The following is a 14757-nucleotide window of genomic DNA, read 5'->3' on the forward strand; positions in this document are numbered from 1 at the left end:
TAATAGCTTGGCTTGAGTGGCTCTCAAGTACCAACCCAACCAACGTGCTTGCTAGCTCATCCTAACCACTCTTTCCCCCCCTCCCCCCCCCCAAACTATTATTTTATATGCTAATTTTACTATGTAAGAGTCAAATAAAGGCTGTCCCGTAGTCTTAGATAGCAAAATGTACAAGACAAGATATTGTTATTAATGTGATAGCACAGTCTTTGAAAATAAAGTAGATAGCACTGCAAAACATTTGAAACAACAATTTAATTTTAAAAAAAGTATCATGGTTTCAATCTTTACTATTGCTTTTACAGTGTTAAAATTTAAAGGATGTCCAGCATGCCTTCAATCTTCCCCACATCCAGAATCTCTTTAAGAAACTCGTTTATATGAAATAGACACTTTATATTGCATTAAAACAAACACAAAAAAGACAGACTTTCTAATCGCCTGGAGTCACATTTCAAAACTAGCAAGTCAGGCAGTTATCCAGCAACAACCTCCTTATTTTAAACATTTTTCTTCTTAAAAAAGGTATGAAACAGCAGTGACCCAGCACTAGCCTAGGTTTTAAATATAAAAGAGATTTTTATCAGTGTACATTTGAAAAACAAACCAGCTGCCACCACCTGGGTGTTAATGATACTGGTCAGAGTCCAGCAATGACCTCCTGTTGTAATTCTCTGTTTTAATTCTGTAGTCCATAATTCATGGCCCACCAAAAGGCAACAACAAGCAAGGCTGCAGGCACCAGCTTCTGGCAGACGCACCTGAAAGGAAGCCTGCAAATCTGCAGGGAGAAAAGGGAAGGTAATTAGAAGTAACAGGCAGCAAAAAGATGGTGCAGAAAAGCTAACAAGAATGCCTGCGTGTGAGATAGAGAATACAGTCCAGTTCTGCTGCAGAAACGCGCGTTGGGGTCTAGTTTTGCTGTGCCTGCTGCAGTGGCAGGGTCATATCCAGCCTCTAAAGAATCCTCCTGTCTTCTGTGGGTTAAACACAGGTGAAATGCCACCACTAGCAGTCCTGCTTATCTCCCCTGGAGCAGACCCTTAGAGCCTCTTGAGGCAGGAGACGCCTTCCCCTCTGCAAGGAGCCCCTGTGAGTTGTGTGGGACTTGGGCAGCTGTTTGGCATACTCTGTCTATAAATAAGAAATTTCAGCCTAAAAACAAAAAATGGGGCACCAGGGGGACACCAACAAACTAAGGAATAAACCCAAACCTAGAGCCTCATCATATGCTTTACTCATTGACACTTACATGGGAGTTCGGTGTTGCCGTTACCTACTTGTCAACAAAAAGGTGGGAGAAAAGGGAGAGCATACCCAGCTTCCATAACCAATGATCCTCTTTGTCCAGTTATTGTTCAAAATATTTCCAAAGCTTCTTATAACACTTTTAATAATATTCCATGTCTGGAAAACACTGATAGCAACCCTGATGATTTAAACAAAAAAAAAACCAAAGCAAAACAAAAAAGAAAACAAAAAGCACAGGGATAGAAAATTTATTCTAAAAACTAGCAAATAAAATACCAAGGTTTAGACAACTATAAAAAGAAACCCAAAATTCCAGCATGTTGTTCCTGAATGTCTATGCGTACATGAATATTTCTCTAAATATTTAGGGAGAAGATCTGCCAACTTAGTAGGGCTTTGAAAGCAAAAGGTAATTTGGTTTCAGATTTAATAGATCACTAACATCACACAAGGGAACATGCAGCAGAGCTCCTGAACAACAACTTGTGCCTTTGCCCTTGTTTCAAACTCAGAACAGCGCAACCCAACAAGAGCTGTTGATTTCTAGTGAATCAGAGTTTGGGGCAGCAACACAGGACCGACACAGCAGCGTGAATCCAGCCTTAGTGAGGGAGAAGTTACCTGACTACATGCTGTCTGGGAACACGGCTGTGATTAAATCGCATTCTCTGTACATGCACACTGACTGATGCCCTCCCCCTGAAGCCAGGGGAGAAGAGGTAGAACCGCATGTGAGTACTTGGGGCTTCAGATACAGATAATGTATCTTGGGTTAGGACATTACTGCCCGTCAGTTAATTTGCAGTTAATAACTATGCATGACAACCCTGTCAGCTCACAGCAGGTAAAAGGCAATTCCAACTAGTCTAGCCACGTTTTCTTCTATGTGCATGGGTGGGTTATTTGACGTGCAATAACATGTTAATCCCTGAAGCACCACACTTAACTAGGCTGCAGACCTCTCATCGCTCAGTTGTGCTTAAAGACACTGTCTAACCTAGAAAACTACTGTGCTGCTGTGTACCAAGAAATTATTTAAGTCTTTTGACTGTAAATGGCTGCAGTCTATGGAAACAGTTCACATTATAAAGCTCTTATATACAATAAGCTGCAGTACCTGTTTTGTTTTTTTAAGTTCTGTATGAAGAAGCAATAGTAGCAATAAAATGAAAACATTACTGGTTTATCTATCTAACGTTTTTTTAGAAGGATCTGAAGAGTGACAGTGCCAGTAAGGTAACTTACCCATGTGCCAGGTGAAGCAGTGTATCTTCAAACTTTCTGTTATATGTCCTGTTAAATTCATCTCCAATCAGGGCCAGCTGATGGCCAACCTGGGTAGCTGAGCTGTAAGGCATTCAGGTTGCGTGCGTTAGGAAAATACTGCAATGGCAATTAGGTAAAAAGCACTCTGCAAATGTCAGACACAGTTACTCCCCTAACAGTTGGACTAAGCTAGGCACGAAAAGCAAAACATTAAAGGTTGGGTTTTTTCATGTTATTTATGGTTTTACTGATTAGGCATCTTATGCCTGTCTTTGTATGCGTACAGAAGTGCTTTGATGCTTTCATAAAAAGCTGCATATTTGGCACTTCTGAAAAACTGTTGGGTTTTTAGGTTCTTGTTTCTTTATACAAGGCAATGCAATCGGGTTTGGGTTTGTTGTTTTTATTCCAAAGTCAAAATACTGAAACTGCCTTGACATTGGACTTTTCAAAATATCTCATCTTGCGTAACGGCTGGCTTTGTCATCCATCCAACAGGTTTACTCCAGCGATTTCCACAATGCAGTGTGGCTCTCCAGCTAATAGGTGGTGCCAGGGTGTGAAATGACCAAAACCTAAAGGCTCTTAGGGAGGTCCTGGGGCATGCAGAACCTTGAACTACAAGGTCTGTGGCATATGTTGATGCCAAAAACTGGGTATGTTTTCCTGATGAAAATTTCCAATTAGATTTAGCTTCCCTTAGACACTCATCCTTTTTTTTTTTTTTAAGAAAAATAATACGTCTATACATTTTTATTTTAACTTGTATTTGTGCCGAGATCTGTTTTGAGATCTGCTGAATAGTAAGTGGGCTTAAGAGCTTAATTCTAGAGATCTGCTTAAAAAAACTTCAGCTTGGTTTGGTCAGTCCAACAAAAAACAACAAACCCACAGAAAGGAATTCTCACAGAAGGGGGGGAAAGGCAGTCCCTGACTCTTGAACTGGAAAAAATGTATGTATGGGATTAAGAAAAACCCAAAGCAGCACTATCAGTTTGTTGTGAGAGGCGCCCAGACAATTACGTAAAAATGGCTTCCTCAGCTGCTTGCTGCAACAGGTGGGTTTCTAATGAAGAGCCACATCTGTGTCCCTGTGCAGGATAAAAACTTACAGGCATTTAATGCAGCATAATCTTGCGTGGTCAGTGTTAAGCGCTACAGGTTATCTGCACTTGCATCTATTCCTTTTCCAATAGTATCCACTATGATTATTTGGCTTAGCAAAGTCTTCTGGAAAGTCTGGGGGGGGTTTGTATTTGGGAGGGGGACAGGGAGGACAGAAGGAGTATTAATGCAGCATGATACCTGATATTAAACTCCATTTGCTCTGTGGTGCCTGAAATTGTTTGGAGGTTACTGTAGGTTTCCTCTTCTGGTGCTCCATTGGGGTAGCTGGAGGGGGCAAAGCGCCTGGGGATTCTCCTCGTTTGAGACATCTTATTCTGCAATGAGTCATAAAAGACAACCCCGTGGGTTTTGTAACACAAGGTCTTCTCAGTTTGGATGGAAATTGTTTAAAGTACTCTTAAAGTTACCCTTTTTACTTCTCCAGTCAGAACGCGAGCGTTGCACTATTTTGAGAGCAAAGGAAAGTTTCAGTGACCCAACAGATGTACAGCAGTTCAAACATGCAGTATTTAGATGCCTGCTGCTTCATATCGGCTCAAAGCAGCCTAGAAATTGGAAAATCTAGGTAAATGTAGCTAGTGTAGATAAATATAGTCTCTCAGTAGTTTCACCCAGTATAAGGAAGGTGCTTTCCTGCACTGTTTGCAGTGACCTGCCAGACATTAAATCACTCCAACCAATGGAGGTCCCCAGGCACAAAGTGCCTAAAACAGGGTTTTTTAAGTCTTTAATTTAGGTCTGAGTTTACACACATTCTTCAGCTGGAGGCTGCCACCATGGAAATTACAAGCAGCTCGCTGCAGAAATAAAGCATAAGACTTAAACAGATTAATAGCTTTCCAAATGGAAGAGTGGACAGTAGGAACCACTAAAATCACTGGAGCTGCCTGCTCGTACAATGGGGAAATTATTCACAACCAGTAGCCAGGCTCTAGCATGTAAGCACCTCATGGGAGGCAGCCCTCTTCTCAGCAAAATAAACACAAAACTTAACAGGTTTCAGCATAATATGTATAATATTGCCAGTATTTGGGTAACACTGAAAGCCTTGAACAAGTTCATTTCACCAGCAGCAGCACTTGGAGCAGAGCTGATGTTTCTATGATAGTCATGATTATTTTTTTTTTTTGGCTTATCAAGAGGAACAACATCGGAGCTGTGGACGGGGATTATTTCAAACTACATGCACGCCACTGAGCAGGTAACACTCCTTGCGCCCCTTGGACATCTGCTGCGGCAGAAGGTTCTGCCTGCTGTCTCGAGGGTGCCTGATGATGAACTTAATGACAGTGTCTGGAGATCCTCTGGTTTTATCTGGCATGTTTCTGGCCAGCTCTGTTATGATCTCTTTGCTTCCCAGCTCCATCATTGCAGGACTGACCCTCTTTGTTGATGGAGTGATCTTGGACAGCAATGAAGGGGATTTCCCCCCGGCTGGATTGCTTTCTCCTTCTATGCATGCTCTCTGCAGGTCAAATGAATAAAACTCACGTAAAATATTCTCAGAGATGGAGCTAAACCAAGCAAAAGGTACCTGTCATAAGGCTTCTTAGCAGTGATTTGGTTTGCCACGTTTCTGCGGTCCTGGAAACCCTTTAAGTCTTACACTTGGGATGAGGTTGGGGCCTTTGTGCCCTGAGGAAGCCTCGATTGTCTTTCAACATTTAGATGAAATTTACATTTCCCGCAAAGCAAAATTATTAATAATTAATGTGTACACATTATTGCATAAGCAAACACACAGAAACATGATACTAAATATATGAAAATATACTTGGTTCTGCAGAATTGAAGGCTCCTCTTAAACGATGTTTAATGTGGCTGGGGAGAAGCACGCTACAGACTAGTTTCTGCAGGGTAGATATTATGTGTCCTACAGTTTGTAGTTTAATATTCTGCTTTTTTCATTCTATTTGTAGCATTTCTGTTTTATTTGTACACACGTTTATAATCTAGGATTTAAAATATATCCAGATTTCTGAAGACCTGCATAGTTTAGCAGTGACAAAGGGGAGCTGGGGTCAGGCCTTCTGAATTCTACTGCAACTGCCGTGAGGGAGTTGTGTGACCCAGCTCTTAGTGAGGGGGAATAACACAGCCCTTTCCTCCAAGGGGGTAACTATGGCTTTGTATGTAAGAGCAGCAGGATCTGAATGTATTTTACAGGTGAGTTAAAAGGCTTAATTAAATAAGAAAATATTTTGAGAGAAAGAATAGTTTCAGGTGCTGTTTTTGCTTCAAGAGATGCCCTGTGCTGTTTTAAACACTTCCTTTATGCATTGCTGTATGTCTATCCCCCCAGTCCAAACAAAAATAGTGAAAAAAAGGGTAATGTCCATAGAGGGACTTTGGGCATTCCAGCACCATACCCAATTTCCAGTCACCCCAAGGACCTTGTAGCTCTTAGTCAGGTGCCATACATACCCCACAGTGAAACTGCATCACTTTAAATAAATCCATATTCACTGAAGCAGGTACTTGAGCCAACTATTTAATTTCCCAGGGGAACATCTAGACCAGTGGGTTACTGAGTGTAGTGGCAGTCATGCCTGATCACATTCCCACAAGTGCATTCCTGTCCATTGGTTGTGCAAGGTCTGATGCGACATGTACACTATCGCAGTACGGGCTGGATGACCCTGGGCAGCTCCCAATTTGAGAGCTCCACCAGAGCTCAGGCAGGAGCTCCAAGGGGTCCTGAAGATCCACAAGTGAGAAACACAGAATGGCTTAGCAAGGTTTGAAGGATCCCAGAGGTGCCAAAGTACTCACTTGGACACCCAGAGTGTCAGTTCTCTGGATGCAGTTAGTCTCAGTGGACTGCATAGAAAAACAGTCAAAGCATGCAGTGTTGGACTTCTTGAGGTTAAACAACCGGAATGTATGCTCACAGGTACAAAATAAACAGCTAGGTATGTAGTGATGTATTCCTGTAGCCTGCGGGTACCACAGGGAAACTCAAACAAGCAGAAATGTATTAATTGTGTTTCTTCACAGATTATAAAGTTGTTAAAGGTTTCTAGTAAAACAAGTACTATAGTGGATAAAATTTATTAAAACCTAGCACAAAGTCAGCTGTCTATTGCACATGTATACTAACTATTCTTAGCCTTTACAACTGTGCATTCTGAAAAATAATAATCTAAAAAAAGGTACTTTTCTTTCTTTTTTCTTCCTAGACTAGATGCTAGTTTCATATTCACAGAGCCATACAATGGAAACGTCTATATCTGTGTGAGATGAAAACTGTGTTCTGAAAAAGACATATAGTAAGTCAATGCACTACAGAACTCAGACATGTAAACAAACCATACAATACCACAACAAAAGCCTAAAGAGTAACATATGCTACCTCACACCTGTTATGATAATACCTTCCTCCCACAGGCTAAAAAAGAAACTGTAGTAGCTGTTGGGTCATGCTCTCCACAACTCAGCTGCGGCCTGGTATGCTGGCTTTGGCCACGAGTTTGTCTCAGTGTAAGGACAATCCCACAAAGAGGGGATTTATAATGTATTTTACAGGATGGACAGTGGTGGGGCAAAGGTAGTCTGGTAGGGCTACCGTCTTGAAGATGTACAAGATGGGCCTAATCTAGTTTCAAAGAAAAGCTTAGAAATTGCCTTCATGGCAAGGAAGGAACAAGCTGAGGCCATTTACTGATTTCTGTCATCGTTTTTAAAATCTAGGTTTATATATAGAAATGCACATAAAAGCTGCATTAATATGGACCTCTTCTGTTCCTCAAGTTTGGATCTGTCTAGAGCTGGGCAGGAGGAGCATATATCCCATTCCACAGGCTCTTCTGGTTCTCCCAAGCAGGATGTGTTAATCTTCTACCACCCATCTCATGCTTTCCTTCTTCCTCTCATTTACACAGAAAGCAAAGGCAAACTGATTTTGGTTTACAGAAACCAAGAGGTCATATGTGGGCATAAGTAATTGCTTGTGATTTAAAGAGCAAGCAACCACAACAGAGTCCTCACAACACCTCCAAGGAGGCAGCAGCAGGATCCCATTCCGGCAGCAGAGATCATTTCCAAACTAGCAAACAGATTAAAAAGCTCCTGCTTCTCTGTAAGGCTTTGACTGGGCAAGCTAAAAGCTTAGTTTCAATGGTGAAATGCCTTCAGCAGAATAAATAATGTATTTCAAGTTAAATACATACTTAATGTTTTGCTGAATAGAGGCCTAGATCCAAATTCTGAAAAACAGCCCTATAAATGCCTAATTATATCATGGAAATTACAGCTTCTTATAAACAGCATTATGATTGAATAATGATGCATCTTCGGTAGAAAGAGTATGTTGACGCTGCCTTGACTTTGCATAGTCAGTTTTTTTCTATTTGTCTTTATTTTACCTAGCAAAAGAGAAAAAAAAAGCAAAAAAGAACATGTTGCTAAATCAAGTACGCCGGCAGGTGAGCTGGGGAAAAAAAAAGGTCCTGAAATTTCCTTGTAGTTCAATTAGATTTGCTGTGGTAGTAACTTTTTAGGATAGGCACAATGATACTTCAGTATAACGCACTGAAATGCATTAATTATAGTTTTTATTTATTTTATTTATAATTTATTAATTATAGTATTATCTTTATGTGGTTTATGACTTATCTATAATATAATGTATGCGTACTTTATGTCTTACACCTACAATCTTACGTATTTTATGCAAACATGTCACGACAAAGCTACTAATAATTACAGTTAGTGATTTAGTATGTTTCAAAGCTGGTTATGTAAACAGAAAACCACTACAAATAATCTGATTTCAATGTTCAGGCTTAAAATTCCCAGCACCTACCTATATAAATACGGATTGTCAGAAAGGACCCTCATCCTTTACCCCCAAAGTATCTAAGTGTATCTCAAACTGTTTCAGATTCTACCAGCTGCACATGCAAACTAAATTTAAATGAAAAACAAATACAGGCTTGGTTGTTTGCATATATAGCTTCAATCCATAGCTACCTCTTTCAAAACATGACATCATCCTTGCTGTTGCAAATACAAATCTCTATGCCATTTTACCAGGACAAGTCTTGGATAAGATGACCAGGGATTAAGAGCTAGTTAAGGTTTCAGAGAAACGGGAATTTTGGACACATGGGGTACCGTAGCAGGGAAGAATATGCTCTTTAAAATCCCAGGTGGGTTTTTTGTTTTGTTTTTTTCAAGTTCCAGGCTCTCCTATGACCCCTGTCAGATTAGCAGCTGGTTGCCCTTGGCTGTTGGACCCTTCTCCCTTGCAAGTCAGAAGCTTATAAGCCCACGTACAGGGTATCTCTGCCCCTTCCCTTGTAGGGACATCTGGGCTTCCACGGGCCTTCCTCCTGAACCGCCACAGCTGGTGGCAAAGCATCGCAGGGTTGCCATCAGTAACCTCAGTTCCTCTGAGACAGATAAGAGGTTAAGTCGTTGTTACTCACTTTTGAATAGTGCAGGTTAGTTAACTCAGGTTGCCAGATTAACTCTTAAATCAGTATCAGGTCAAGGATCAAAGATAAATTAATTCTTTGTCTCATACTGTGTTCCCAGTCAGTTTAACATCAATGACCTTGGAGACTGTTTACGCGTAAACACTTCTTAATATTGCCTCAAACAGCTATTAAAGGCACACTTCTGTAAATCCAGAAAACACATGCTCTACTTTTTACATTTTATTTTTTACACTTTTGTACTCAGTAAGTCAGTATGAGAACATGCCTCCCCTGCAAATTTAACACCGGCTCTTACCTCAAAACAGGATAGGAATGAAGTGTTTGATTGTATTTAAAAATAAGAATTGTATTCCTTAAGCAAGTTCTGTGACCTCAGTAGTGAAAGAAATGCATGCAGCAGACTTTAAATGGAGGAAACCTTTTGAAATAAAGAGCTCACACAGGTCTCTACTGAAAAATGTTTTGGGGACACTGACTGAAATTCTGAGTCAAGACTTTGAGACTCTCTCAAGATTCTTATGCATAATCAGCATTTGCATGTTGTCTGTTAGAGGACTCAGCACCCGTCCTTACTGTGACATTTAATATAATGACTGTAGAGAACAAGAGGTTTCCACCTTAAAAAGTAAATAGTAGTTATATCTGCATTAAAAAGCCATGCTTTGTTAAGCCTACAAAGTATCATTTTCCTTGAAGAGTCTACTAATTCCTTCAGTGCTCACAAGCCTATTTCAAGGGTTTCTAAATACCTGGAGAAACAAGGCGGGTATCTGCTTTTACTAAAAGGAAAGCAATAAATTCCCAACAAGTTTTATGGGAAGAACTAAGAACATTGAAGAGAAAAACATATTCATACCAAAGTGAAACTAACCATTTCTATTAAGAAAAAAAACAACAGCAACAGCATTTTTTCTGACACACTCAGTTTTGGTTTGTGACAACACCACATACGTCAGGGATGTTGCCTTTGTTCTGCTTGTTCACAAAGAGTTAAGGTTTACATTAAGTCAGAAAGCTTCTGCTCTAATATTTACATTTTCTTTTCAAAACATCTTCTGCCCTTTGCACTTCTCGTTCTCACCAAAAGGTCAAGATTCTTTTATAATAAATAAGAAAATTTTTTAAATTGTTACTTGAATTGCCTGGCCAAGTTTTAGGAAGTAAATATGACAATGTATGTAGTTCAGTAATCCATTAATGAACCATAAGGCTATGGAAAATGTTTCTTTGTTCACATTTATTCTAAAATTTTGTATGTTGGATTTTTTTACTTTTGAAAGCTCCTAAGATAAGTGATGCAGTTAGAAAAGTTGTTATTGGTAGTCAGAAAAGTTCATGCAATGCTCATAATTATTAATACAGTTACATAATAAAATTGGAATGCTTCAATCTAACATTAACATCCATCCAATCACACTGGGGGAAAAAAAAAATTAAAAATTTGATGTACTGAAGAGACCTTGTTCTACTAACCCATCCACTTGAAGGATGAAGTACCTGCAATGCGCCTGCTGACATCCTCATCAAGCAGATTACAGAATTCATGCCTTGATATTAAATTCAGGATTAAAGGATGCTGACCACCAAGGTCATAATCTATAAAAATACTTATGCTGATGCTTAGCTTCAATGGACAAAATAATCTTGTTAATTTAAATATGATCATCCATACTCTTAAAAAGCAGGTACATTCGAGATAACTATGGGCTACCATCTTCCCTCACCTGGTCCCCCTTAGCGCTGTGCAGCATGGCACATATGCTGTCATGTATTGCCACCTTGTACCTGGATCCTGTCCCATTTAACAGGGACACTTTATTAGACTCAAGGTCAGAAAACTCAGCATCTTCTATGACCTTCGGTGGTCTTCTCCTGCAGGTGTCTCTGAGATCCCACTGAGATCCCAATCTGCCAGATTGGGAGGATGAGAGAAACTGTTGATAATGCAGGTACAGTGTAACTGTAAGTCTAAGAACCCAAATTTAACTCACTGTTTACGCTGTCTTTCTTGTTCTGCACATCAGCATGAAGAATTAAAATGCGATGTTCTCAGTTTTACCCAGGCTTCCTGCACTGGTAAAATGCTGATAGTAACGGTGTTACAAACGCTGCAGTAAAATGACTCTGAAAATCCTAGTTCTCCTACAGTATATTTAGTGGTATTTTTACATAATAAAATTACCAAATTACCATTGGTAAGGCATATTCCATACATCTTGCAGACAGTGTAACTAACAATAAAAAAGGTATCTTATTAAATAGATCAAATGTATAAAACCGATTGTGAAGAGCAAACAAAGGTTTTATGCATGGGAGTCACACTGCCCCAATACAGCACTGTATTTCTCCAAATGCAATGTGTTCTTCACTCATTTTCTTTTTGTAGATTTGTAGCCTTTACTCATCTAAGTTTTGATTTCAATATTTTGCTTTCCAGTTTCATTTCAGTTCCATACTGCATTAGGAGGGGTCTTACCACTCCCTTTGGTGAGCCCAGGCTCAAGCTCACAGTTGGTATTTTACTCCTGCCAGCTCTCGCTTTAGCTAGCAGGGTTACCCTGCAGAAGCTGAGCACACTCACTTTTTCTCAGTCCTCTCTAAATGGTTGTACAGTCAATGGCCTATTGATACAAAAGTCCTTAATAAAAAGAGCCACCACGCACACCTACCTATCAGGTAAAGCAGGCAATTTTCTTAAATTTCTCCTTGCAGAAAGCCATGGTCTCTACTGCAATGACGTTTTGACATCAGAAAAGATCAAACACCTTGAACAAACACTGGTTTTCTTCATTATACTCAGTACTAACTCCCACTCAGCTGACATGCATTAAATGGCAAAAAACAAATAAACACATTTTTTTTAAAAAATCACATACCCACAATACATTAACTCAAAATAACTTTGGCCATGTACCTGTGAGAGAAAATAACAACGGGACCACTCTGTCTTCTGGTTATACATAGGTCTTTCTGCTGCAGCCTAGAGAAGCAGACTCTGGCTAATACTCACTTTGCAATTTAAACACCTAGAAATCTGCTTAATCACAGAACTCACCAAGCTCCTGTGATCACTCCTTGTGAAAGGACCTAAACATTACTGAGTACATACTGCCGTATGGATTTCTTTATCCATCTCTGCAGTCGCACATCGTTCCTGTTAGTAGCATTGTTGCAAGCATACAGATATAGAAAACGCGTTATTCGGGGAATATTTTCACGTGTTTATCGGTGGCACTTTTTGCTGTACATCCCAGGCTGCTTCTGAGGGCTTATTTCCTGCTTTGCTAAGAGTGAAAGTACACGTACGCCGCTCCTCCTTTGCTCAGGAGACAGCAGCCGCGTACAAAGCGCGCAGGTCCCGCAGCATCCTCCGGGAGGGCACCGGCGTTCCTGCGGGAGCCAGGGCCGGGACAGCCCGCGCCCGCCCAGCGCCGGACGCCTCCCGCCCCGGGCCCGCCCGTTGCCGCCGCACCGCCCGCGGGCCCGGCCCGGCGCTGCCCGCAACCTCTCCGCTCCCGGCGCTCCCTACTCGCCCGGCGTGTTTACGAAACGCCACCGATCCCCCCTCCCGGGGCCGAGGATGCTGCGGCGCCGCACCCGGACGAGGTGCGTGGGGGCGGGCTGCCTGTGGAAACGCGCCGGGACAGCCCGCGGCCGCGATATCCCCCCCCCCGGGGCTGGGACCGCAGGTGAGGCGGCGGGTCCCGGGGCCGCCGGCTGCCCCCAGTGCCCCGCACCGCCCGGGAGCGCGGAGCGGGTCTGCCCGGGACAGCCCGGCCGGTTCCCCACGCCCGCCTCAAGGAAAGGCGCCGCCGTTCCGCCCCCTCCCGCCGGGACCCCGCCGCTCACCTCGGCTCGGCTCCGCTCGGCGCCCCGCGCTGGAAGCCGCCGCCGCCCTGCGGGCACACAGGCGGGCGTGAGGGGAGGGGGGGTCCCCGCGCCCCCCGCCCCGCCCTGGCCCCACCGCGCCACCGCGCCGGCCAGTCACCGCGGCGTCACTCGCAGCCGGCCCCTATTGTCCGCCCGCCCGCCGCCCCGCCCCGCCCCGCGGCCCGCCCCGCCGGGGACACCCGCCGCCCCGCAGGGTCCGGCCCGGTGGCCCGGGCGGCCGCTGCCGGCGGGGGGAGACGCGCCTCGGGGGGAGCGGGGCCGGGCTGGCGCCGCCGGGCGCGGCTGCGGCGGTGGGGCTGGGGGCGCCGTCCGCGCCGCGGCGGGGCCGGGGTGGCCCCGGGGACGAACGGCCCCACGGTGGGACAGCAGACACCGCCGTGGGGTGGCGGCCACCATGGTGGTGGGACGTGCGGGGACTCCGGCCACCGCGGCACGAGCTTTGGGCAGATGCCAAGTGGCACGACCAGGCCCTGCTGTCACCGAAAATGTGTCGCTGCGGTCCCCTTTTGCCAGGCAGCAGCGCTTTTCTAAGTGGCTCGCCTCTCTGTGAGCGGCCCGTGTGTTCTTTTCAGCACCCCGAGTGTGCGGGAGCCCAGGCTGGCGGTGGGCTTCAGCGTGCTTTTGGGTTTGGTGGCAGAGGTCAGTGCTTCTCAGGAACCTCTTTGGGCTCCAGTATGTATCTTGTAATGTAAAGACAGTCTTTAAATGTTGAAAAAGCTGTGCTGTTGCTGGCTTTTGAGCAGGGAGGAGCCGGTTTTCCTCTTAGGTAGCTCAGCCTAGCAGAAGCAATCCAGATAGGCACGCATTCCCCAACTGCCTCGAGGGTACCTAAGGAATAGGGGTGGGGGGCAGAAAGCAGGAGAAGCTCTGGCAGCGCAGCCAGTGCAGAGTTAATGAGGGGTTAAAGAGAAAAACGCCTACTGAAACCCTGCTGACCTCTTGCCCAAAAGGTTTAGGGAGGTCATGGGACTTGCAGAGTTTTTCTTTTGTGCTGTAGATCACAGTGTGGTGACTGATTCTGTCAGTATCACCCATCACTAGAGAGCACAGATCACTGCAGAAAAGCTTTAAAGAACCAAAACCCACTATTGCTCCACACTTTATTGTCACGTCAAACAGGGGAACTTCACCAGTTAATGCTTGCAAGTGGACTTTGCCCTCTATTTATGGTATGATTTCATCTCTGTCAGTGAAGGTAAACACCAGGAAAGGTAGAACAGTGGCACAGATACAGCAGTCCGCCTTAAGCTGGGATGTTCGTAGACTTTTGTGTCTGTTTCTAAATGTCGAAAAGTACTTGTGCATGTGTATATATGTATACACGCATATACACACACTTAACAATGCACTTCTTTTTGCGCTATGCATAATCTCCTTGTACCATGGATGTTTTTCTCTCATCTTCTGAGCCCCATACGTGAGGTTTACTCATCTGTAAAGTGAACATGACAATGCTTATCTTCCAACGCATGCCAAAGACTTGTGTTGTGAGGATGGCGTTTACATTTATATGTGCAATAGGGTAGATGAAAATTGCCTCGAAAGTACAATGTAATAAAAGGGAAATTAACCCCAGCAATATCACTACTTGTCATGACTTCGTCCTATTTCCCAGCTCTGATATTTCAATTTTCACATTTACTTTGCTTCAAATTAATAACAGTTCCCCTCCCGAAACCAGGCTTAATTTTGCACATACAGGTAACCTTGCTTAATTCAGTGAGTTGACTCAAGCTTAAAATAAAATATGCAAGTTTCATCATTGGAGTGATTTCTGTCG

The 14757-nt window shown here is 43.4% G+C and overlaps 1 protein-coding gene across 4 annotated transcripts; it reads right to left on the reverse strand.

Annotated features, from left to right (window-relative positions):
• Window positions 1–235: 235 nt before the first annotated feature.
• On the reverse strand, window positions 236–13091 carry LOC308066039 (uncharacterized protein). Of its 4 annotated transcripts, none has more exons than XM_080392856.1 (5): window positions 12936–13091; window positions 3823–3959; window positions 2497–2598; window positions 1318–1417; window positions 236–781 (listed from the first exon to the last, which is right to left on the reverse strand). In XM_080392856.1, exons 2-5 carry the CDS (start codon window positions 3951–3953, stop codon window positions 680–682), a joined length of 435 nt encoding a protein of 144 aa, XP_080248982.1. In that variant the 5' UTR covers window positions 3954–3959; window positions 12936–13091; the 3' UTR covers window positions 236–679. The 4 variants fall into 4 exon arrangements, with proteins under 4 accessions (XP_080248982.1, XP_080248979.1, XP_080248980.1 ...); XM_080392853.1 differs by having other exon boundaries at window positions 1318–1429; window positions 12936–13089; XM_080392854.1 differs by lacking the exon at window positions 12936–13091 and adding an exon at window positions 12142–12923 and having other exon boundaries at window positions 1318–1429.
• Between the last annotated feature and the right edge of the window lie 1666 nt (window positions 13092–14757).

Source organism: Falco punctatus, assembly GCF_963210335.1.
Source record: "Falco punctatus genome assembly, chromosome: 6".
Lineage (NCBI taxonomy): Eukaryota > Metazoa > Chordata > Aves > Falconiformes > Falconidae > Falco > Falco punctatus.

What these genes read in the sequence shown, in the direction of transcription:
- LOC308066039 (XM_080392853.1), bottom strand. Translation starts at nt 3,953, where the DNA reads ATGTCTCAAACGAGGAGAATCCCCAGGCGCTTTGCCCCCTCCAGCTAC. An exon ending in CAAATGGAGTTTAATATCAG is followed by an intron (nt 2,599 to 3,822) that starts GTATCATGCTGC and finishes AATGCCTTACAG; the next exon opens with CTCAGCTACCCAGGTTGGCC. An exon ending in TCATTGGTTATGGAAGCTGG is followed by an intron (nt 782 to 1,317) that starts GTATGCTCTCCC and finishes TTCTCCCTGCAG; the next exon opens with ATTTGCAGGCTTCCTTTCAG.